The sequence below is a fragment of the Notamacropus eugenii genome, chromosome 5 (assembly GCF_028372415.1).
Source record: "Notamacropus eugenii isolate mMacEug1 chromosome 5, mMacEug1.pri_v2, whole genome shotgun sequence".
NCBI lineage: Eukaryota > Metazoa > Chordata > Mammalia > Diprotodontia > Macropodidae > Notamacropus > Notamacropus eugenii.
The window spans coordinates 272,781,533-272,804,532 of record NC_092876.1 but is presented as its reverse complement, the minus strand read 5'-3'; the positions used below and the strand labels follow the sequence as shown (position 1 = coordinate 272,804,532).

At 41.6% G+C, this 23,000-nt stretch overlaps 1 protein-coding gene across 8 annotated transcripts in view; it reads left to right on the top strand.

Moving 5' to 3' along the window:
• The window catches only part of LOC140506086 (von Willebrand factor A domain-containing protein 5A-like), a 53,692-nt gene that overhangs the window by 16,079 nt on the left and 14,613 nt on the right, over positions 1–23,000 (top strand). For 4 of the 8 annotated variants that reach the window (XM_072612857.1, XM_072612855.1, XM_072612858.1 and 1 more), the window contains 15 exons: positions 2,411–2,462; positions 2,578–2,780; positions 3,180–3,402; positions 3,554–3,729; positions 4,038–4,152; positions 4,965–5,131; positions 5,397–5,485; positions 5,694–5,838; positions 6,854–6,933; positions 7,227–7,341; positions 7,976–8,140; positions 8,622–8,722; positions 8,939–9,174; positions 16,694–16,774; positions 16,896–17,033. In XM_072612857.1, coding sequence (XP_072468958.1) covers positions 2,411–2,462; positions 2,578–2,780; positions 3,180–3,402; positions 3,554–3,729; positions 4,038–4,152; positions 4,965–5,131; positions 5,397–5,485; positions 5,694–5,838; positions 6,854–6,933; positions 7,227–7,341; positions 7,976–8,140; positions 8,622–8,722; positions 8,939–9,174; positions 16,694–16,774; positions 16,896–17,033 — 2,086 coding nt within the window. Of the gene's footprint in view, positions 1–887; positions 983–2,410; positions 2,463–2,577; positions 2,781–3,179; positions 3,403–3,553; positions 3,730–4,037; positions 4,153–4,964; positions 5,132–5,396; positions 5,486–5,693; positions 5,839–6,853; positions 6,934–7,226; positions 7,342–7,975; positions 8,141–8,621; positions 8,723–8,938; positions 9,175–16,149; positions 16,274–16,693; positions 16,844–16,895; positions 17,034–23,000 lie in introns of those variants that run through there. The other 4 variants (XM_072612860.1, XM_072612856.1, XM_072612862.1 and 1 more) reach the window with 4 other exon arrangements.

The following is a 23,000-nucleotide window of genomic DNA, read 5'->3' as shown; positions in this document are numbered from 1 at the left end:
GGAAACCAGCCACTCTGGGAAGTGACCCAGCAGCCAACTCACTGGGAAAGGTTCTGTCAGCAGGGTGATGCCCATCCCTCAGAATACAGAGGAGACCAAGCTGGGTTGAAAGCAGAAACTTTTTCTTAGGAGGAAAATCAGACTGTAGGGCAATGGTTCCTGGCACAAAGGAGCTGATAGCCTAGAAGAGGCAGATTTATGCTTGAAAAGCACAAAAAAGAGGTTCATGGAAGGGCTGAGATAAAGAATAGTTTACCCCAAACTGGTGGACGTAGAAGCAGGATGCTTTGAAGGAAAAGTTGACCACAAGGCTGATTTGGTCCAGTTTTGGGGGAGGGATTTCAGCTCAGCAAGGTTAGCCAGTGAACACCAGTAAAGGAGTCTGGGAGGGAGCAAGGCTTTGACTCACTGCAGGCTCCTGATTAGCTTCTTTCAGCAAACAGGCTATTATCTGTGTCCAGTACATCTGCCTAGTGAGGTAACTCATAGAAAACAGACAGTAATCTCAGGGGCACTTCCACAGTTCTTATCCTTTGAGATGAGGGGGAAGAAGGTAGTATGAGGTTGGAAGGCCTTGTTAAGAGTCTCCAGTGGCCCTTGGCAAGGAAACCCTTTTCATTCTGGCTGTTTTACCCTTCATGCCATGAATCCCACTGGCAGGGTCAAGGATATTAGAAGCTGAACTCTAGTTTAGGCTAAGTTTCTATCCCAGATAAAATCTCTGGGTGGGGAGTTAGGGTGCAGTTTAGCCCAACCTAAACATGAGTAAATATCTTAAGAGTAGGAATGTAAAACCATTCTTGAAATTCTGACATTACTAGGATCATTAAGGGAGTGGCAGGTTACATTTGATATTAATAATTTTCTGTCATTATATTAACAAGTTTCTGTCAGAAGTTACTCTGATGAGAAAATCGAAGCTGGAGGTAGAAAGCAAAGTGGACAGAAGAGTTGGATTAAGACCCAGTGATAGTAGAAAAAGGTATGGTAAATACTGTCATCAAAGTATATTACAGAACACTGAAAGAGGACATCAGTGAGAACACTGAGACACATCACAAATGAGACTCAGATATTTCACTTCTCTAAACATCTACTAGAACCCTTTCCTTCTCCTTTGCCTTCCCCAACCAGAACAGCTAGTACCTTTTTTGACTTTCTTTAAAGATCATTTAATCTGTCAAAAAATAGAAAGACAAACATGGGAAGTCCATTTTGAACCTGATGCTCACCAACAAGGAACAACAGATTGTAGGGAGAGGGCATAGAAACTTCGATGGGGAAATAATCACTCGAACTTAGAATTTGTGATAGAGAAGTGGAGAGCCAGGCAGTTTGACCCAGATTCTAGATTTTGAAAGAAGAGTCCAAGGGGTGCAGAGACAGAAAAAGTTGAATTTCATGGCCCAGATTTCTACAGGTTTTCCAACGCAGTAGCAAACCTCTTAAATCTATTGAAGATTCCTTTTAGATTGTGAGGTCCCTAAAAGGAGGAACCATCTTTTTAAACTTGTATCACAATGATTTGTGCATAGTAAATGCTTAATAGATGCTTTGTCATATATTCAACCAACCATTGTTGATGACCTCCCAAGACTGTTCTCAAAAATCAAATTATTTAATGAATCCCATCAGGAAGATAAAGGGAAATAGCCTAAAGAAAATCCCCAATGACCACTTGGAGAAATTTACAAACAGCTTAGAATTTTTAAAAAATATTTGTAAAGGAGGTGAAAGCAAGATCAGGTAATGAAGAATGAATGCAAAAACATGCCTTTGTCATGTCAGAAAAACATAGTAGAGTGCTGAAACATGGATTGAGCTAAGACTGCTAAGGAAATCTAAGGCTGACCAAAAAAGAAGAAGAATCTGTCTTCCTTTAGGATTTGGGTCACAGCTTGGTAAGACTCAGAGGGGGAGTTCATCAATAACACACTCTCCTTGGAAACAACTACAGCCCCTGCAACAGAAACAAGCCCTTTTGTTGACTATATAGTTCCTCCCTGAATAAAAGTAGGGACTGCCCACTTTGGGCATCAGTCCTCCTCTGTCCCCTTACTTTACCTGTTCTGAGACTGAAGCCACCACTTCTCCTCTAGCCTTTGTGGATCTCCTACGTGTTCAGCTATTGCAATTCTATCAGTGGGTAAGGTTCACTGTGCCTAAGTGAGTGAGTCAGTGAGTGAGCCTAGGGGAACTTCACTCTTAGCCTCACAGATTGAATGGAGACATGTCTGTTCTCTCTGACCTCTTCTTTCCCTGTTTCCTGCCACCTTTGCCTACCTTCCAAATGGTGGATTGTTTCTTGCAGAGAATTCTGATTCAGTAAAAAGTTGAGTCAACAATGGTGTTGGAACAACATCTATGGATTACTTAAGAGTTCACTTTTCTTTGTTCTTATTTTAAATAGAGTTTCACCATGGAATACCCTTGTGGTCTTCTCACCCGCTCCAAGCAGCCAGGTAAGTCTACCATGAGTACCAGCAAGGAAAAGAAAAAGGAGAGAGAACTCTATAGCCCTTCTGTGGAGTCTTTGGTGCTGAGAATTGAGGGCTGATGTGCATTTCCTTCCTCCAGTGCCCCTTAAGAGCATCTCAGTGGCTGTGTCTATCCGTGAGTTTGTGGCAGATGTGTCTGCAACCCTGGACTACAAGAATGAGGAAGCAGATCCTGTGGAAGCATTCTTTGTGTTCCCCATGGATGAAGACTCTGCTGTTTATAGCTTCCAGGCTCTGGTGGATGGGAAGAATATAGTGGCAGAAATACAAGAGAAGCAGCAGGTAGTAGGGATGGCACCCCAGGTCTCTCCATTGCATTCTTTGTGTTCAGTCAGTATGTTTTATTGTAGTCTCAGCTGGAAACACTGAATTGCTTTTGTCCTCACTTGAGCAGCTGTTTTGCTCATAGTATTCTCTTCTGATAAATGAGGGGATTGACCTAGATGGTCCTCCAGGGGCTTTCTGATCCTAAATCTCTGTTTCTTGACTGACACCATTTGGAGAGAAGTCAGCCTGAGTGGCTCTTGCTTCTTCCCTTAACCTTGCTGTCTTTTTCTTTCAGACTGCCTCCCCTAAGCCCTTTCCTTATCTCCCCCTTCTGCCTCTCTCCCCCAAGACTTCTTTTCCTCTTCTCCTTCTTCCTAAGACAACCTCATTCCTGCTGTTCTTCTTGCCCCTCAGGCCCAGGAGAATTATGAAAATGCCATCTCCCAAGGCCAACAAGCCTTCCTTCTGGAGCAGGATAGCAGCTCTGGTGACATCTTCAGCTGCAGTGTAGGGAATTTGCCCCCTGGCCAGAAGGCTTCTGTCACTCTGAGCTATGTTCAGGAACTGTCCCTGGAGGCAGATGGGGCTGTTCGCTTTGTCTTGCCAGCCATCTTGAATCCCCGGTATCTCCTGCAAGGTGAGGAGTCTGACTTCCTCCAGTAACAAGGGGATGGCAGATTGTGGATGGACAAACAATGAGGACATCTGATTCTGCCTAGATCCTATGGCCTAGGTGAGAAAAGCAAACTTGATTCCTCCTGGGATCCTCACTGTGTGGCTCATTTCAGAGTCAGCTGAGGCAAACAACATCACCTCTCAAATTCCTCGGGTTCCTGGCAAGGAGCTGCCCTACACATTTAGTGTCAGTGCCAATGTCTGCTCTTCAAATGGCATTGAGAAGGTCGAGTCCAACTGTGCTCTGAGTCCCCTGCAGTATTTGGAAGATGACAAAACTGTTGCCCAGGTAACTAATAGGGTAGGGAGCACTTTTTCCTTGGCGCTCCTGCCCACTTCCATACCTCAAAGCCCCCTTTTTGTTTCCAGTTACTCTCCAATGTCCTGAACTCACATTTAGCATGGTGATATTGTACCCTCTCCACCTCCTTCTAGACCTAGACTTTTCTCCTTTCATAACAACTGCATCCCAGAGTATCACTGACCATCGGGGAGTTAACTGTCCAGCCCCTTGTTCTCATCTGGGAATGCAGAAGAAGCTCCTGGAATTTTCCTTGTTTTCTTAGCATTGCTGTGCTCTACCCCATCCTCATTCAGGTTGCTTTGGCTGAAGGACATCAGTTTGATCGAGATGTTGAGATTCTGGTTTACTACAGGGAGGTGAACACACCCAGTGTCTCTGTGGAGATGGCCCAGGCTGATGCCAAACCAGGTGAGCCAGTCTTCGGAGCTTGTTCATCATGCTGAGGATCTACCTCCCAGGCATGGTGACGCTTGGCAGAGAGGTGCTGATATAGTTGTGGGTTGGTTGTACCAATGATACTCAGTGGTGGTCTCAGGAATCCAAAGAGGCTGATTCATTAACTTACTACAAGAGAACAAGGAAGGATTTAATTATTATTCCAAATGTAAAAATTCTAAGGCTTAAAGAAAGAACAAAGGTATTGTTTTGACTGTGGAATATTATACTATGATACTTTGACCTAATTTAAAATCATAATGTAGTATATAGTCACAGTCTCAGAATCCCAGAATTGAAAGAGATAGCAAAGGTCCTACTGCCTAATGCACGTTCTTTCTGTAGAAGCTGTTGTCTAGCTGTGGCTTTCCTGCCATGTCCTTGCACAATCCTTTTTGTTGGAAGGACCTTATATTTTATCCATCTTCAATTAAAGGTGACTAGATTAGGTACATGGTTCCACCTGGATGAGATTTTTTGAATTCTCTGTTGTGATGTGTGACCAACCCCATTGTTTAGTATATAATGTCAAGAGATTTAGAGACAGTCCCTGCGTGTGATGGCTCCTTGTGCTATGCAGTTTTTCACGGGCAATTTTGTAAATTGTCTTAAGTCCTTTTGCAACTAGGACAAAAATACAAAATCAAAACAAGAACTCAAGGTGGTAATAATTGAACCTTCTCCCTCAATTAGCTTCTTTCCAACATCATTTTGTTTTCTAGTGGCCTGTGGTATGTATTTTGGTTTTTTAAATTTTATTTAATATTTTTTTAAACTCTGGGTAGGTTCCCTGATGGGAGATCCAGCTGTTATGGTGAGTTTCTACCCTAGCATCCCTGAGACTCAAGGAGACAGCACTAGTGAATTTATCTTCATCATGGACTGCTCAGGGAGCATGTCATCCCCAATGAATAGCAGAGAAGATGCCCAGTTGCGCATAGACAGTGCCAAGGTATCAGCTTTTCTTCCCTTTTATATCCCTATTGCCTAAACGTTTTTCCAGGAGTGAAAATGGAACTTATGGGATTTGATTAATCTTGTAAGTTACTGACTATTTGCTTGTGTTGGGCTGAATTGGAATGTGAACACTTTAAGTGTAACTCATTGGGACTGAAATCATGAAAGGGAAAACAGGGTGGGAACCAAGTATTTCAAGGATGGAAAAGAGCAGACTTCCTTTTTCTTTTAACATCTTCTCTACCTTTCCTCTTACTCAGGACACTTTGGTCTTACTGTTGAAGAGTTTGCCCCTTGGCTGTTTTTTCAATATCTATGGATTTGGATCATCCTTTGAGTCATTCTTTCCGTGAGTCTCTGGCTAGAGTCACAGAGCTGGAGAGGAGGATGGAGGGTAAAAGAAGAAGTTTAAAGGAAGATATTAAAAATACCATAGCTAGAGAATTTGTAGAACAAGACCTGTCTTTGGAACTGGGGCTTATGACAGGGGGAGGAGGCTTAAGTTCCTGACACTGCTGGAAAATGTCCCTCAAGGAAGTCTCATGTATGTGTCTCAGAGACAGTGTGGAGTACACGCAGCAGTCCATGGAGAAGGCTGTGCGGAGAGTACAGGCTTTGCAAGCTAACCTGGGAGGAACTGAAATCTTAGAGCCACTGAAGAACATTTATAGCAAATCCTGCAGGCCAGGCTATCCTCGGCAGGTGAGCAACTGGGACTGGGACAAAGGGAGACACTAGTCTTGTTGAATTGATGGGTCCTTAGCATTCATCCTATCTGAAGGCAGCAGTGATCAGGTTAATTTGGAGGCACCTGGGGTAAAATGACTTGCCCAGAGTCACCCAGGTAGTAACCGTCTGAAGCTGCATTAAGGCTTAAGTCCTCCTGACTCCAGGGCTGAAGCTCTAACCTTTGGGCCACCTAACTACCCCATATTACAGCACTGGTAAGGACAGACTCAGAAAGTCTAATAATCTCTCCTCCCATAAGAAGAGTCTCATCCCTTGCACTAGGAATGAGACTTACTGGGTATATAATAAGAACTGAAAATTCAAATAGCAATTTATGATGCAAATGACACAGAAGAAATTACATCAGTGATAAAGATCCAATATATGTTGTTTGATTATTAGAACAACATTGTGAGGTTGTTTGTACAGATATTATTGTCTCCACTTTACAGTTGGGCCAACTAAAGTTTTGGGTTGAGTGACTTGCTCATGGCCACAGGACTATTTAAGTGATAGAGATGGCCTCCAAGCCCAGTCTTTACTGGTGGACAGTGGGTCCATCATTCTTTCTATTACACCCATTACCTCCCCAAATCTCTGCAGGGTTCCAGTAAAAGGTCCCACTCACAGAAGACCCAGACTATGCTTTTGGAGGCTCTGAAACCTCTCAGGTGCCCTGAATGAATGTGTCACAGATAAGATATTTTTAAAGTGCTTAGCACAGTGTCTGGCAGATGGTAGGTTCTTCATAAATGCTTATTACTTTCTTCTTGCCACAAGCCTATATCCCAGTTCTAATCACATCTACATTTCTGCTGAGAAGTGGCCATCCAGCATCCCCTTATAGACCCACAATAATGTGAAACTGAATAGTGAAGTAGCCTGCTCTATGTTGGGACAGCTGCTGTAGTTTGGGTGAGGAGAGCCCTGGGCTGAGGCACCTGATGCGACGTTCACAGGATCTGTGCCTGCTTGTCTCCCTCTGCAGCTCTTCCTCTTCACAGATGGAGAGGTGTGTGATACATGGAAGGTCATTGCTGAAGTTCAACGTCACAGTCAGAATCATAGGTATGGTTTTCAGGATTTAGCCTGTGACACATAACTTGTTCCCTGTGGCTCTGGGCCTCAGTTTGTTCATCTGTAATACCTTCATATTATTTGATTTGGGCCAGCCAGCCTCAGGGGTTTCTTCCTGCCTAATATCTATGGTTCTGTGATGATGATCTGTAAATGGCTGGGTATGTGATCACTCATTAGGACTCCACCCCCTAAGACATCTGTCCTGTCATTCCCCACTGAAGCAGGGGTTAGGAACCCTTTCCTGAGACTTCCTTTGGCCAGCTTCTGTCTTCTCATTGCAGGTGTTTCTCTTTTGGAATTGGAGAAGGGGCTTCCACCAGCCTTATTAAAGGTGTAGCTCGGGCAGGTGGGGGCACTGCAGAATTCATCACAGGCATGGATAGAATGCAGCCCAAGGTGACCTGGTTTTCTGTTTTCCAAAAGCATCTGTTCTACACCGAGGCCCCACAAGAGCTCCCTGAGCAGGGATGTGTCCTTCTCCCCACACCCTGTGCTCTGATGATTTTTGTTTGGAGATGGTTGGAAAATGTGCCTGGTGGGTGAAGAGGGAACTTTCCCTTTCTACAGCCTTCCCAGCTGTAGACCTGAGAGCTCTTGAGTGTGGGGCAGTGGAGACCTTACTGTGTGTCATGAACCACAGGTTGTTCCCTGGGAAAGTCTCTGGTCATGACAGACAGATGCCTAAGGGACATGGGCATGAAGGCGAGGAAAGATATAAAGCCTGCCTGGGACCTTTCCTTGTGTCCTGGAGGTTCTGGCTCTACACCTTGGATTTACTTTTGCTGTTGATTGTAAAAATCCCACAATCCCAATTTTCCCATAAATGACAAAAAGAATTGGGGCACAGATTGCAGTGATATGTTCAGGAGTTTGGCAGAAGGTTGAAGCCAGGTTTCTCACATGACCAAGAGGGAGGAAATGTCTTTCAGCCCTTACTTATCTTCCATCAAGTTCCTCCCTTCCTATAAATCCTCCTTTTCTAGGGGTCTCTTCCAGCTCAAGTACTGCAGCTTCCATTGTGTTCCCCCAGGCCCTTAGGTCCCTCAAGCGGGCCCTGCAGCCAGTGGTACAGGATGTCTCCCTCACCTGGACTCTGCCCCCTGGGACAAACTGTGCCCTTCTCTCAGCAGCTCCTACTGTCATCTTCAGGGGTCAGAAGTTAATCATCTATGCACAGTTGAAAGGGGAAAATTCAGTAAGTCCCCCTCCCTACTTTTGGGTCCCATGGTTGTGGAACCAATGTCCAAACACGGTCCTGGGCTTTTCCTTTTCTGGCAATGGGTGGTTTATCTATTCATCTGGAAGATGGCATGTGGAAGGCAGGAACAAGTGCTCTAATTTCCTTTCCCTTCTGGTATACGTGGACCTTGATAATGTTTTTTCCTGAATATTATTCCACTCTGATCTGGTGCAGTATATGGGACAGAGGCATGCCTCTGGATTCCAAGGACATGGGTTCATTTATCACCTCAAATGACTATGACTTATGATCAGGGACAAGTCACTGAGCTCCTTTGGGCCTCTGTTCCCAGTTATGTAAAATGAGGGAGTCAGACTCTGTGTCTTCTGAGGTCACTGCAAGCTCTATGGCTATGATCTTATGCTTGTGATTTAGACCTCAAGACTCTCCTTAATGGGCAGTCTGCTCCCTGACCTCTTTCCTTATCTTCTTCTAGTCCAAACAGGCAGCAGGTGAAGTATGTCTTTGCTACACACTCCAAGGTGAAGGCTTCAGGAACACAGTGCCATTCTCCCTGGATGCCAAAGCAGATGACAAGTAAGAATCCTTGGTGCTTCCTCCCTCCTTTTTCATCTGCCTCTTTTTGAGGGTTCTCTTCCTCCCTTTCCCATTAATCTCTCTCCTGTGAACCCAGACATTTATTTTTTTTAATTGCCATTTGCTTTCCCCAGTTGTTGGGAATCATTAGGAATTAGGGGTTAGGACTGCCTTCCCAGGTGCCCATAGGTAGCACAGAAGATTGTGTTGTTTCAGACTGACCATTCATCGCCTGGCTGCCAAGTCCTTGATCCAGACCCTTGAGGGCAACTTACAGGATGCTGCAGAAGTGAAGAAAAGAGTGGTGGATGTTAGCCTTCAGTCGGGAGTTGTCTCTTCTCACACTGCCTACATTGCTATCAATAAGGAACTCAATCAGCCCATTCAGGGACCCCTAACTTGGAGGGACATTCCATTGGCGGGTCCTTATCACAGGGCCTTCAGAAGTGTGGGTAAGGTGGATCTGAGCCCCTTTACTTATATTCTAGAGATATAGAGATCATATGGTATTTTCTGCCCTTTTCATTTTTTCGAAATCCTCACTAGGATTTTGAAATGCGTTATTGAAGTAGCTTTTCTGCTGCAATGGGAGGGGACAAAGCATCTCTTGGGGGAGATAGAAAAATCATCTAAACGAAAAATAAAGGAGGTGTGGAGAAGAAATACTAAGAAACAAAAATCTTGGAGGTGTGAAAGTCATACTTGCTAATATTGAAGCCATTTTTTTTTCCTGTTTTCCTTAAGTTACTCTTGAGTAGATGGGTGGAAAATATTGTGTAGCTGGGTATTCACTCCCTAGAAAATATTGGGGACACATTGAACTGCTGGTGTGCAGGACCACTTTGACACCTTCAGAGATAGAAGTTCCTGGATAAGGATCTTATAGCTAGAGGTAGAGAATATGATAGGAGCAACACACCTTGTATAGTCTTCCTTCCTCTAAACTTCTTGCCTGACCCAGGGACTCTGAGGCTGTTCTGATCTTTTTTTTTTTTTAAATTATTTTTTAATGTTTAACAATCACTCCCATACAATTGAGATTTTATCCCCCCCACACCTACCCCCCACTACCCCCCTCCCTCCCCATGACTGCATACCGTTCTGTATAGGTTCTACATATACTTTCCTATTGAGTACATTTTCACTATAGTCATGCTATGTAGTCAGACTAAAATAAATGGAAGAAATCATATAACAAATCAAAACATGATACACAAAAACACACACATACACAAACATGATCTGCTACATTCTGCGAATGACTTCCATATTTCTTTCTCTGAGTGTGGAAGGCATTTTGCCTTAGAGAACCACAATTGGGATTTTATTATTGTTTTTTTTTAAGAAGTTCTTGCGTTATTACAAAATTCCAAGTCTACCAGAAAAACTCTCTCACACTGTGGTCGTTGCTGTGCACAAAGTTCTCCTGGTCCTGCTCCTTTCACTCAGCATCAGGTCATATAAGTCCTTCCAGGCCTCTCTGAAGTCTTCTTGTTCATCATTTCTTATGGCACAATAGTACTCCATTACATTCATATACCATAATTTATTCAGCCATTCCCCAATTGATGGACATCCCCTTGACTTCCAGTTTTTGGCAACTACAAAGAGTGCTGCTATAAATATTTTTGTACATGTGAGACCCTGTCCCATTTTTATGATCTCTTGGGGATACAGTCCTAGTCAAAGGGTATGCACATTTTTGTAGCCCTTTGGGCATAGTTCCAAATTGCTCTCCAGAATGGTTGGATGCGCTTGCAGCTCCACCAACAATGAATTAGTGTTCCAACTCTCCCACATCCTCTCCAGCATTTGTCTATTTCTTGTTCTGTCATGTTTGCCAATCTTATAGGTGTGATGTGGTACCTCAGAGTTGTTTTGATTTGCATCTCTCTAGTCAACAGTGATTTAGAGCATTTTTTCATATGATTATAGATATCTTTTAATTTCTTCCTCTGAAAATTGCCTGTTCATATCCTTTGATCATTTATCAATTGGGGAATGACTTGTATGATTATACATTTGAGTCAGTTCTCTATATATTCTAGATATGAGGCCTTTATCCCTGAGCTTAGCTGTAAAAATTCTTTCCCAATTTACTATATCCCTCCGGATTTTGGTTGCATTGGGTTTGGTTGTGCAAAAACTTCTCAGTTTAATGTAATCAAAATTATCCATTTTGCATTTCATAATGCTTTCTATCTCTCCTTTAGTAAAAAATTCTTCCCTTCTCCATAAATCTGATAAATACACTATTCCTTGCTTCTCCAGTTTATTCATGGTATCAATCTTTATACCTAAATCATGTACCCATTTGGACTTTATTCTTGTGTGCAGTGTCAGGTATGGGTCTATTCCTAATTTCCACCACACTGTTATCCAGTTTTCCCAGCAATTTTTGTCAGACAGTGAGTTCTTATCCCAGAAGCTGGGGTCCTTGGGTTTATCAGACAGAAGGTTGCTGTATTCCTTGCCTACTGCGTCTTGAGTGCCAAGTCTATTCCACTTGTCTACCTCTCTGTTTCTTAGCCAATACCAAGTGGTTTTGATAACTGCTGCTTTATAGTACAATTTGAGGTCTGGTAGTGCTAGGCCACCTTCCCAAGCATTTCTTTTCATTAGGCCCTCTGATATTCTGGACCTTTTGTTTTCCAAATGAATTTTGATATTATTTTATCCAGCTCTAGAAAATAATTGTCTGATAGTTTAATTGGTATGGCACTAAATAAGTAAATTAATTTAGGTAGAATTGTCATTTTTATTATATTAGCACGGCCTACCCATGAGCAACTAATGTTTTTCCACTTACTTAAATCTGACTTTATTTGTGCAAAAAGTGTCTTGTAATTGTGTTCATATAATCCCTGGGTTTGTTTTGGCAGGTAAACTCCTAAGTATTTTAGACTGTCTACCCTAGCTTCAAATGGGATTTCTCTTTCTATCTCTTGCTGTTGGACTTTGTTGCTAATATATAGGAATGCAGAAGATTTGTGTGGGTTTATTTTGTAACCTGCAACTTTGCCAAAGTTGTTTATTATTTCAAGTAATTTTTTACTTGAATCTCTGGGATTCTCTAAGTAAATCATCATATCATCTGCAAAGAGCGATAACTTAGTTTCTTCTTTGGCTATTCTTATTCCTTCAATATCTTTATCTTGTCTAATTGCTACAGCTAACATTTCTAGTACCATATTGAATAATAGTGGTGATAATGGACATCCTTGTTTCACCCCTGATCTTACTGGGAATGCATCTAGCTTATCCCCATTGCATATAATGCTTGCTGAAGGTTTTAGATAGATACTGCTTATTATTTTATGGAAAGTTCCCTTTATTCCTACATTCTCCAGTGTTTTTAGTAGGAATGGGTGTTGTATTTTGTCAAAAGCTTTTTCTGCATCTATTGAGATAATCATGTGGTTTTTGTTAGCTTTGTTGTTGATGTGATTGATAATGCTAATAGTTTTCCTAATATTGAACCAGCCCTGTAATCCTGGTATGAATCCTTCCTGATCATAATGTCTTAATCTCGTGATAAGATGCTGTATTCGTTTTGCTAAAATCTTATTTAAAATTTTTGCATCTATATTCATTAGGGAAATTGGTCTATAAATTTCTTTCTCTGTTTTGTCTCTTCCTCATTTGGGTATCAAAACCATATTTCTATCATAGAAAGAATTTTGGGAGGACTCCTTCTTCCCCAATTTTCAAAAATAGTCTATATAGTATTGGAATTAACTGTTCTTTAAATGTTTGATAGAATTCACTTGTGAATCCATCTGGCCCTGGAGATTTTTTCCTAGGGAGTTCATTGATGGCTTGTTCAATTTCTTTTTCTGAGATGGGGTTGTTTAGGTATTCAACTTCCTCTTCTGTTAATCTGGGAAATTTGTATTTTTTAAAATATTCATCCATCTCATTTAGATTATCGAATTTGTGGGCATAAAGTTGGGCAAAGTAGTTTCTAATTATTGTTTTAATTTCCTCCTCATTGGAGGTGAGTTCACCCCTTCCATTTTTAATATTAGTAATTTGATTTTCTTCTTTCTTTTTTTAATCAGATTGACCAAAGGTTTATCAATTTTATTAGTTTTTTCATAAAACCAACTATTGGTTTTATTTATCAATTCAATAGTTTTCCAAATTTCAATTTTATTAATCTCTCCTTTGGTTTTCAGTATTTCTAATTTGGTATTTACTTGGGGATTTTCAATTTGTTCTTTTTCTAGCTTTTTCAACTGCAAGCCCAAGTCATTGATCTCCTCTTTCTCTATTTTATTTATGTAAGCATTCAAAGATATAAAACTTCCCCTAATAACTGCTTTTGCAGTATCCCATAAGATTTGGTATGTTCTCTCACTATTGTCATTCTCTTGAATGAAATTGTTGATTGTCTCTATGATTTCTTCTTTAACCCAACCCTTCTTTAGGATTAGATTATTTAGTTTCCAATTGATTTTTGGTTTCTTTTTCCATGGCCTTTTATTACATGTAATTTTTAATGCATTATGAACTGAGAAGGATGCATTGATTATCTCTACCTTTCTGCACTGGATTGTGAGATTTTTATGGCCTAGTACATGGTCAATTTTTGTAAATGTTCCATATACCGCTGAGAAAAAGGTATATTCCTTTCTATTCCCATTCAATTTTCTCCAAAGATCTATCATATCTACCTTATCCAGAGTTTTATTTACCTCCTTAACCTCTTTCTTGTTTATTTTGAGGTTAGATTTATCAAGTTCAGAGAGGGGGAGGTTGAGGTCCCCCACTAGTATAGTTTTGCTGTCAATTTCTTCCTTCAACTCCCCCAACCTCTCCTCTAAGAATGTGGATGCTATACCACTTGGAGCATACATGTTTAGTAATGATATTGCTTCATTGTCTATGGTGCCTTTTAGCAGGATATAGTTTCCATCCTTATCCCTTTTGATTAGATCTATTTCTGCTTTTGCTTTGTCTGAGATTAGGATTGCTACTCCTGCCTTTCTTACATGAGCTGAAGCACAATATATTCTGCTCCATCCTTTGACCTTTATCCTATGTGTATTCCCCCCGTTTCAAATGTGTTTCTTGTAAGCAGCATATTGTTGGATTATGGCTTTTAATCCATTCTGCTATCCATCTCCGTTTTATGGAAGAATTCATTCCATTCACATTCACAGTTATGACTACAATCTGTGTATTTCCCTCCAACCTCTTTCCCACCATTTGTGCTTTTAGCTCTCCTGTCTCCCTTCCCCTCCTCAATAGTATTCACTTTTCACCCCCTCCTCCTGCAGCCTTCCCCTCCTTCTTTTAGCCCCCCTCCCTTTTACTCCCCTTTACTCTTATTGCTTCTTCCCTCCCTTTTAGTCTTCCTCCCCTTTCTTCCCCCTTCCCCTCCTACTACCTATAGAGCTAGTTAGGATTATCTACTTAAGATTATTGTTCCTTCCTTTAAACAAATCAGATGAGAGTACCTCTCAAACAATGCTCATCTCCCTCCCCTACTTCCCTCTACTGTAGTTTTGTACTTCTTCCTGTGATGTAATTTGCCATTTTCTGCTTCCTCCTTTTCACACCTCCTATTACAATCCCTTCTCATACTTAAATCATATTTTTGACATGACATCATTTACTTTATACCCGTTCCCTCTATGTATATCCCTTTTATCATAATAGCTGCACAGTTCTCAAGATTAACAAGTATCATCTTCCCTTACAGGGAGGTAAACAGTTTGCCCTAATTGAGTAGCAAGTTTTTGTTTTTGTTTTTTCCCCTCTCTTTACCTTTTTATGATTCTCTGGAGACCTGCATTTGAAGATCAAATTGTCTATTGAGTTCTGGTGTTTTGGTCAGGAAGCTCTGGAAATCCCTTATTTCGTTGAATGACTTTCTCCTTGCCTGAAATGTTATGCTGAACTTTGCTGGGTAGTTGATCCTTGGTTGAAGTCCCAACTCTTTTGCCTTATGGAATATTGGGTTCCAATTCTTTCGATCTTTTAATGTAGAAGCTGCAAGGTCCTGTGTGATCCTGACTGTATGTCCTTGATATTTGAATTGTTTCTTTCTGGCTGCTTGTAGTATTTTCTCCTTCACTCGATAGCTCTGGAATTTGGCAACGATATTTCTTGGGGTTTTGAGTTTGGGATCCCTTTTGGGAGGGGAACGGTGGATTCTTTCGATGACTGTTTTGCCCTCTGAGTCTAGTACTTCTGGGCAGTTTTCCTTGATGATTTCCTGGAAAATATTGTCCAGGCTCTTTTCTTCATCATGGGTTTCTGGCAGGCCAATAATTCTTAAATTTTCTCTCCTGGATCTATTTTCCAGGTCAGTTGTTTTTCCAATTAAATATTTTACATTTTCTTCTATCTTTTCATTCTTTAGATTTTGTTTGACTGATTCTTGCTGCCTCATTGAGTCATTAGTTTCTACTTGCCCAATTCTAATCTTCATCGTATTGTTTTCTTCAATTAACTTTTGCATCTCCTTTTCCATCTGACCAATTTTTCCCTTTAAGGAGCTATTTTCTCCATTTAATTTTTGTACTTCCTTTTCCATTCGACCAATTTTCCCAGTTAGGTTTTGTGTTTCCTTTTCCCTTTGATCAATTTTCCCAATTAGGTTTTGGGTTTCCTTTTCCGTTTGATTAACTCTTCCTTTTAGGGAATTATTTTCTCCAGTTAACTTTTGAACTTCCTTTTCCATTTGTTCAATTATCCTTTTCAAAGTGATGTTCTCATCAGTGAATTCTTTTTTTATAATTTTAAAATCATTGGCCAGGTTTTCTTCTATTTCCTTCTTCAGCTGTTCCAGGAAAGCTAGTTGTGCTTGCGAAAGGTTCATAGTCCCTTTTGAAGTTTCAGAAGGAAGTACAGTCTCAGCTCTGACCTCTTTGGTATTTGTGTTTTGGTCCTTATCCCCATAGAAAGATTCTATGGTTTTTTCTCCCTTCTGCTTTTTCCTATTCATGATGTTGGCTGAGTGTTGTAGCTTCTGGTTCTTTCAGTCAGAAGGTATAGAACTTTGTGTTGAGCTGATGTGTGAAAAAGCTAAAAGCAGATTTTTGTTTTTTGTTTCCCAGATCAACCCTGGGGTTAGCTTGTTAAGTGTGTGGTAGGGGTGGTCTGGTCACAGGAGATCTCCTCAGCTGTACTGAGGCAAAGGCAAGCTCTGGGGATGGTGATCCCAGCTTCCCTATTGTCTTCCCTTTTCCCCTGGAGGGCTGAGGCACGCCTAGATGCTAATGCGTGTTCCCACCCCTCCTGGGGCTCCTCTCCCAGCCCTGAGGCTTGCCTGGGTCTCAGTGTGAATTTTTTCTGCCCTGGGTCCTCTGTCCTTCTGGATCGCCTCCGCCACAGTAGGAAGAATCCCCCTTTGCTATTTTCCTAGCCTCTGGTGTTATGAGACAATTTGCCCCCTTCTGCTGTTCCCACTGATCCAGGATTTTTCTGGGGAAATATTTTATGGTTCTTTCACGGTCATCAGCGGGGAGCAGAGAGCATTTACTGATCACTCCGCCATCCTGGCTCCCGGAAGTTCAAGTAGGTGACTTATCGAAGTTTAGTCTTCAGGCTGAAGGTTTCAATGGCTGCTGCGCTGATATCTGGCGCTCAGCGGCTCTCACTGGCTCGGTTTGGCTGGTCTCCTGCTCCGCTGGTTCTGCCCGCCACTCTCAGGCTTCTCAGGTCCCTTCCACCCAAGTGTGCTGACCGCGCTGCGCTGTGTGCTGACCGCGCTGCGCTGTGCGCTGGGGGCTCACACCCGCAGAACAGATCCTTCCCGTGGACCTTCCAGTCTAACCTGGGCTCCGAATCCATCAAAGTCTGTCACCCACTGGATTCCGCACCTCCGAAGTTTGGTCAGATTCTCCTTTCAGAGGTATCCAGAGGAATTTGTCCAGGAGCTTAGGTGAGTCATTGCTTTCACTCCGCCATCTTGGCTCCGCCCCCTGTTCTAATCTTAATTCCTGTCCTGCTCGGTTTCAGGTGCTGTCCCATCTCTTCTTGCAGCTTGTGGTCCTCCACCTCCCCCGAACCTCTGCAGCTTTACACCGTGTTCTTATTCTGGTGAGATTGATGACTGGGATGATAGCTATGGCCCTGACTCAGACTCTTCTATGTTGATATCTTCCATAGGCAAGATTCCATTTTTTTCTTTTATTTGTGTTTTGGTCTTTTCCACCTGTAGGATCTATGGGACCAGGCCATTATCCCTTGAGAAAAGCCAAGTTTGCCATGAGTGTAAATTCAGGGGGGCATTCTTTGAAAATGGGATCACCCGTATTGAACCAAAGCATCATGATCCCAGAGGATTCCATGACTGGAGGTGAGGTGGACTCTGAACTCTGCTCTGTGTCATTACCCCTTTCTGTACTGCAAACCTGTTGTTCCAAATGATTATTGCTTCCAGGCTTTACTTTTGAAAAGTATTAGGCAAGGGAACGAAGTTGATTTGTTTCCATGTTGTCACTGTGGGCCTTGCCTGGCAGCCTTGTTCCCTTGTTACTTATGTCATCTCTTCACAAAGATATACTCTTCCTGGTGGCTAAGCATCAGCTCTTTCTTCTCTTTTCTCTGCTCCAGTCTCCAGCAGTCTTTCAGTAAAAGGAGAGGAATCTTGTTTATACAGGTTGGCACCAAACATCCCCATGCTTTTCCAGGATCTGCTATCTCAGATGTGTCTGGAGTGCTCCTTAGTATGTGATCTGTGAGGTTATAAGGAGTCACTGGAGTTTATTAAGAAGTGAAGTCACATCAAGTGAAGGTCTGCATTTTAGGAAAATCACTATTGCAGGTGTTTGGATGACGGATTGAAATGGGTTGAAACTTAAGTCAGAGAAGCCAGTGAGGAGGCAATGCAATAATCCTAGGGGGAATGAATAAGCTTGATAACCATGTAGGTGGATGGGAAGGAAAGAGAGTGCTATGAGAGGTAGATGTGATCAGCTTTGGCAACTGATCTGGCTATGTGAGGTAAATAAGAATCATTGAGTCTGATTGCAAGATTGTAAATCTGTTGATTGAAAGGATGGTTATGCCCTTAACAGAAATAAATTATGAAGAAGGATGTACTTGGGGAGGAATATAATGAGTTACTTTTGGGACATACTTAGTTTCAGATGCCTACAAGATAATTTGAGTTTCAAATGTGGAATAGGGATTTGATTATGTGAAATTGTAGCTCTAGGAGAGAGATGATGGCTAGAAACATTGTTGTGGGCAAAGGGAGATAATTACATCTTTGAGAGCTAATTATGTCACCTGTGTATAAAGAGAAAATAAAAGTCCTTGTGCAGAACCTTTGAGTATAACCACAGTTAGGGATTATCGTATGAGTGATGGTCCAGGAAGACTGAGAAGAGTGCGTAGGCTTCACCTCTAATTCTAATTCTTAGCTATCATAAGAAGACCTGGTATAAATGTTGTTGTACAAATAGGTTCTTCTCCTTTTTTTTCCCTTTTTACTCTCTTTGGTGTACAGACTAACAGTGGTATTGCTGGATCAAAGGTTATATGCAGTGTGGTTGCGCTTTGGGCTTATTTCCAAATTGCTCTCCAGAATTGTTGGATCAGTTTACAACTCCACCAACAATGCATTAGTGTCCCAGTTTTTCCATATCCCTTCCAGCATTCTCCATTTTCTTTTTATGTCATATTATCCATTCATTGGATGTGAGGTGGTACCTCTGTGTTGTTTTACTTTGCCATTCAGTAGTGGTTTGGAGCATTTTTTCATGTGACTACAGTTAGGTTTGATGTCTTTGTCTGAAAACCACCTATCTGTATCATTGGACCATTTATGAATGGGGGAATGTCTTTTATTCTTACACATTTAACTCAGTTCTTCATATATTTAAGAAATGAGACCTTTATTAAAAAGAAAAAACTAAGAAATGAGACCTTTATTAAAAAGAAAACACTTACTGTAATTTGCCCCCTCATCCTCTTCTTCCCAACCCCCTTACCTCCTTTCCTAATAGTTTGGATTGCACTGTTTTAGTCTGTGCAAAAAGATTTAATTTTTTATAATTGAAATGATCCATTTTACATTTTTAATGCTCTCTGTAACTTGTTTGGTCTTAAATTCTTCCGTTACTATATATATCTGTCAGGTAAACTCTTGCATGATCCCCTAATTTTCTTATGGTATCACCCTTTATGTATAAATCATGTACCCATTTTGAGTTTATCTTGGTATACAGTATGACATAATAGTGTCTATCAACTTTCTGCCATGCTGTTTTCCAGTTTTTCCAGCAGATTTTGTGAAATTGAGAGTATTTGTCCCAAAAGCTTGGATTTTGGGATTTATCTAACATTAGATTACTGTGGTTATTTGCTATTTTGTACTGTGTACCTGGTGACGACTGGTGATAGCTCAGGATGCAGTGGATGACCTTGGAGTCTTGGGTGTCTAACCAAGCTCTAAGTGCTCCACATTCTTTTGTCCAGCCTGCTAGAAGCAGCTGAGTCTCCTGATCAAGCCACATTCTCAGCAGGAGGAGCCAGCCTCCTTGCAGCCCACTTCCTCATTGAATATCCACCAATCAGTGTTGATTTTCACTTGTCCAGGGAGTTCCCTGTCAGAAGGTACTTGCCCGATTTAAGGTGTTTCTGAGTCTCTCTTGTCATCTTTGGTTATAGAGAGAGGCCCCTGAACATCAATTTATTGTTTGCCGGCTAGCCTAGTTAATAAATTGATTGATTACCCAGAAACTCTGTTTCTCAGGGTTTTTTCCATTCATCACACAAGTTAACAGATGTAAAAATACAATGAATTTCTAATTCAATTCAATGAGCATTTATTAAGGACTTGCTATGTACAAGACACTCTACTAGGTATCAAGTCTACATAGCAAAGAGAAAAACAATTTTTACCCCAAGGAGCTTATAGTCTGTGAGCCAAAAAACGTTATTAGATAGATTCAAGAGAGATGATCCCTGTCATGGTTTGAGAAAGCTTGGTGTGGAGAAATTTCTTAGATTTTTACTCCATTATTCTGGGCTGGAGATTGGGCTTAAAGGCTTTATGGCAACACTATATGCAGTTCTTTTAAACTTGAAATGATTTTTCAGATTTTTCCTACCCCCAAGTTACCCATAAAAGAAAATGTAGCTCATTTCTTCTCTCCAACAGACTAATTTTAGATGTAAATTTCTCTTGAAAACCTTTTCCAAAGTGAAACTGAAATTAAAAGTTATATCCTCTGAGATAAGAAGAAAAGTTTTCAGAAATGCACTTTGCAGCAAGAATGTCTTGGATGCCACACACTACTAACAAAATAGCTGAACATAGGGCAAAACTCTGCCATTTAGGGCTTTCAGAGAAAACAAAGATAGTTTGTACCATTTGTCCTGCTGAAAGAAAAGTAAAAAGTAATTTCACAACAGTCAATAAACCCTAATTCTGGCTTTGGGAAATGCTGACAGAGATGGAAAGATGTCTAGTCTAACTCCTTTACCTTATGGATGAGAAAATTAAGGTCTGGAAAGGTTAAGGTACCACAGGTAGCAATTAAACTGAGGTCTTGCTATTGTAGAGTCAGTACTTTTCCTACTATACCAAGCTGCCTACCTCAACCCATCCTGCAATTCTTCTTTAATTATTGCAGCCATTCTTAGAGGCAGCTGGGTGGCACAATGGATTGAGCATTAGGCCTGGAAGTCAGAGAGATCTTATCTGAAATCCAATCTCAGAAACCCACTACCTGTGGGACTCTAGGCAAATCACTTACCCTCAGTTTCTTCAGCTATAAAATGGGGATAATAACAGCACCTGCTTTGCAAAATTAATTGTGAGGCTCAAATAAGATAATGTTTGTAAAGCGATTGGCACATAGTAGGCATTATATAAATGCTTAATGCCTTTCCCTTACTCCTAAGCAACAAGCAAGAGTGACGTTCAAATGCCTGGCCCCACTATTTACCAAAAAACCCTATGTTAATGTAATCTGACTTCTACTCAAAGGATAGTTTTCCTGCAAGACAAGACAGTGGAATGGTATGGAATGTTATCCATACAAAAGATGTAACTCCCAATGGCTGGGACACTGTCTGTGTCAAATTCTTTCCTTTAAATCTTCTTCATTCAGATACCTGACCTCCATTCTGGTTGGTTTTCTCCTTCATTAGTTGAATCACACCCTAAACTCTTAAGGGAGGGCTTTGAGGTCAGGGACTCCCTTCCCCAGGGTAAGGACTCTCCCACACTGGACCCTATTCATAATCTAAACAGAAGTTAGATCTCCTAATTGGGTTGTGTCCTGCCCAAGATTGAAGAGCATGTTCCTGGAGAGCTAGGGGTAACCTCAATCAGTCATATTCTTCAGAGACTGACCTTAACAATGAGGAAATTGAGGAGAAAAGCCTGGATCCCAATTTATCAATTATTTATTACTATAATCGTGAAATAATGATTTTTCTCACTTGTTTAATCCATTCTTTCCCAGCTTTAATTTGTTCTTGAATACCCTCCCCCCCATATTTGGTCACTGGATTCAGATGGCTCTGGAGGAGAAATGAGGCTGGTGACCTTGCACAGCCCTCCCTCACTCAAAACTGTCAAGTGCAAGTCATGTCATCATTTCTCTGATGGCATGATCTTTTTCGGGAATGAAGGATGAACACAACACAAGTGCTCCACGTTGCCTGCTTTATCTGCCTTCATGGCCGTTGGAACAAATTGTTCCCATCCACCCATTCCACCCGAGGAAATCTTCACATATTTGAGGTAGACAACCCCCTAACTCACCAATGAGTTTGAGACCCCTTGATTACCCTCAACCTGGGTTGACCCATCTGCCACAATGGCTTACTGGGTGTAGCCACTGCTCAAGGTGCAGCTTCTTGGAGCCACAGGTGGAACAGGTAGACACTAAAGGTGGAAACAGCCCTGAAAAGGGCTTGGCAGGCATCGCACCAAAGGAACTGATCCTCCCTGAACAGACAGACCCTACACCCCTATTCATGCTTAAATTGGATTTAAGTGAGGCAAGGTTGCATGAAGTTGTGAGCCTCACTCTCTCCTCCAGAGTCATCTTATTCCAGTGGCAGGACAGATGACTTCACTGTGGTGACTCTGGAGGAGAGAGTCAGGCTGATGACTTGGTGCAACTCTGCCTCACTTAAATCCAATTTAAGCACGAATCAAAAGACATCACCTATGCCATTTCACTATTATCCCTTAATTTTATGAAGACCTAGAGACACTTATCATCAATGTGCCAAAAGAGGACAAGCTTATAATTATGGGTGACTTTAATGCTAGAGTGGGCTCAGAAAACCAGACTTGGCAGGGAGTCCTAGAGAGGAATGGAGTTGGAAACAGCAACAGCAGTGGTCATTTACTGCTGAAGACTTGTGCATTGCATGACCTCATCATGAGGGCTTATGGAAAATTATGTCAAAATTTGGTTGCCGGGAAAAATTCATCAATATTGTACATCAGTTTCATGATGGCATGTTTGCCCAGGTTCTGGAAAATGGACAATGCTCTTGTGCCTTCCCAGTCACTAATGGAGGGAAACAGGTGTGTGTGCTTGCTTCCATGCTTTTTTTAACATGATGTTTTCAGCCATGTTATCAGATGCTTTCAATGAGGATGAACATGGCATCAAGGTCAGCTACCGTACTGATGGTCAGTTCTTCAATTTGAAAAGGCTGCAAGCAAGACCAAAGTGGAGGGAGTGTTGGTGCATGATTTTCTGTTTGCAGATGATTGTGTACAATGCAGCCTCTGAAGCTGAGATGCAACAAAATTTTGGCCTAATATTTAACACCAAGAAAACATAAGTCCTCCACCAGCCACCACTCCACCATCCATTCGTGGAACCATCAGTTACAACAAATGGAGAAGTTTTGATTGCTGTGGATAAGTTCACTTACCTTGGTAGTATACTTTGCAGGGATGTACACATTGACACTGAGGATGATGCATGCATTGTCAGAGCTCGCTCAGTGTTTGGGAGGCTCCGAAGAAAAGTATGGGAGACAAGAGGTATTAGACTGACTACCAAAGTGAATGTTTACAGAACCATTGTGTTGACCTCGTTGTTGAAACATGGACAGTTTACCATTGCCATGCCAGGAAAGTGAATTGCTTCCATTTGAACTGTCTTAAGGTTCTGAGGATCACCTAGCAGCATAATGTACCAGACGCTGAAGTCCTTGCTGGAGCTGAATTGCCAAGTATTCAAACTGTGCTTCAGAGAGCACAACTCTGATGAGCTGTCCATGTTGTTTGAATGCAAAATGTGTGCTTGCCAAAAAGACTATTTTATGGAGAATTTGCTTG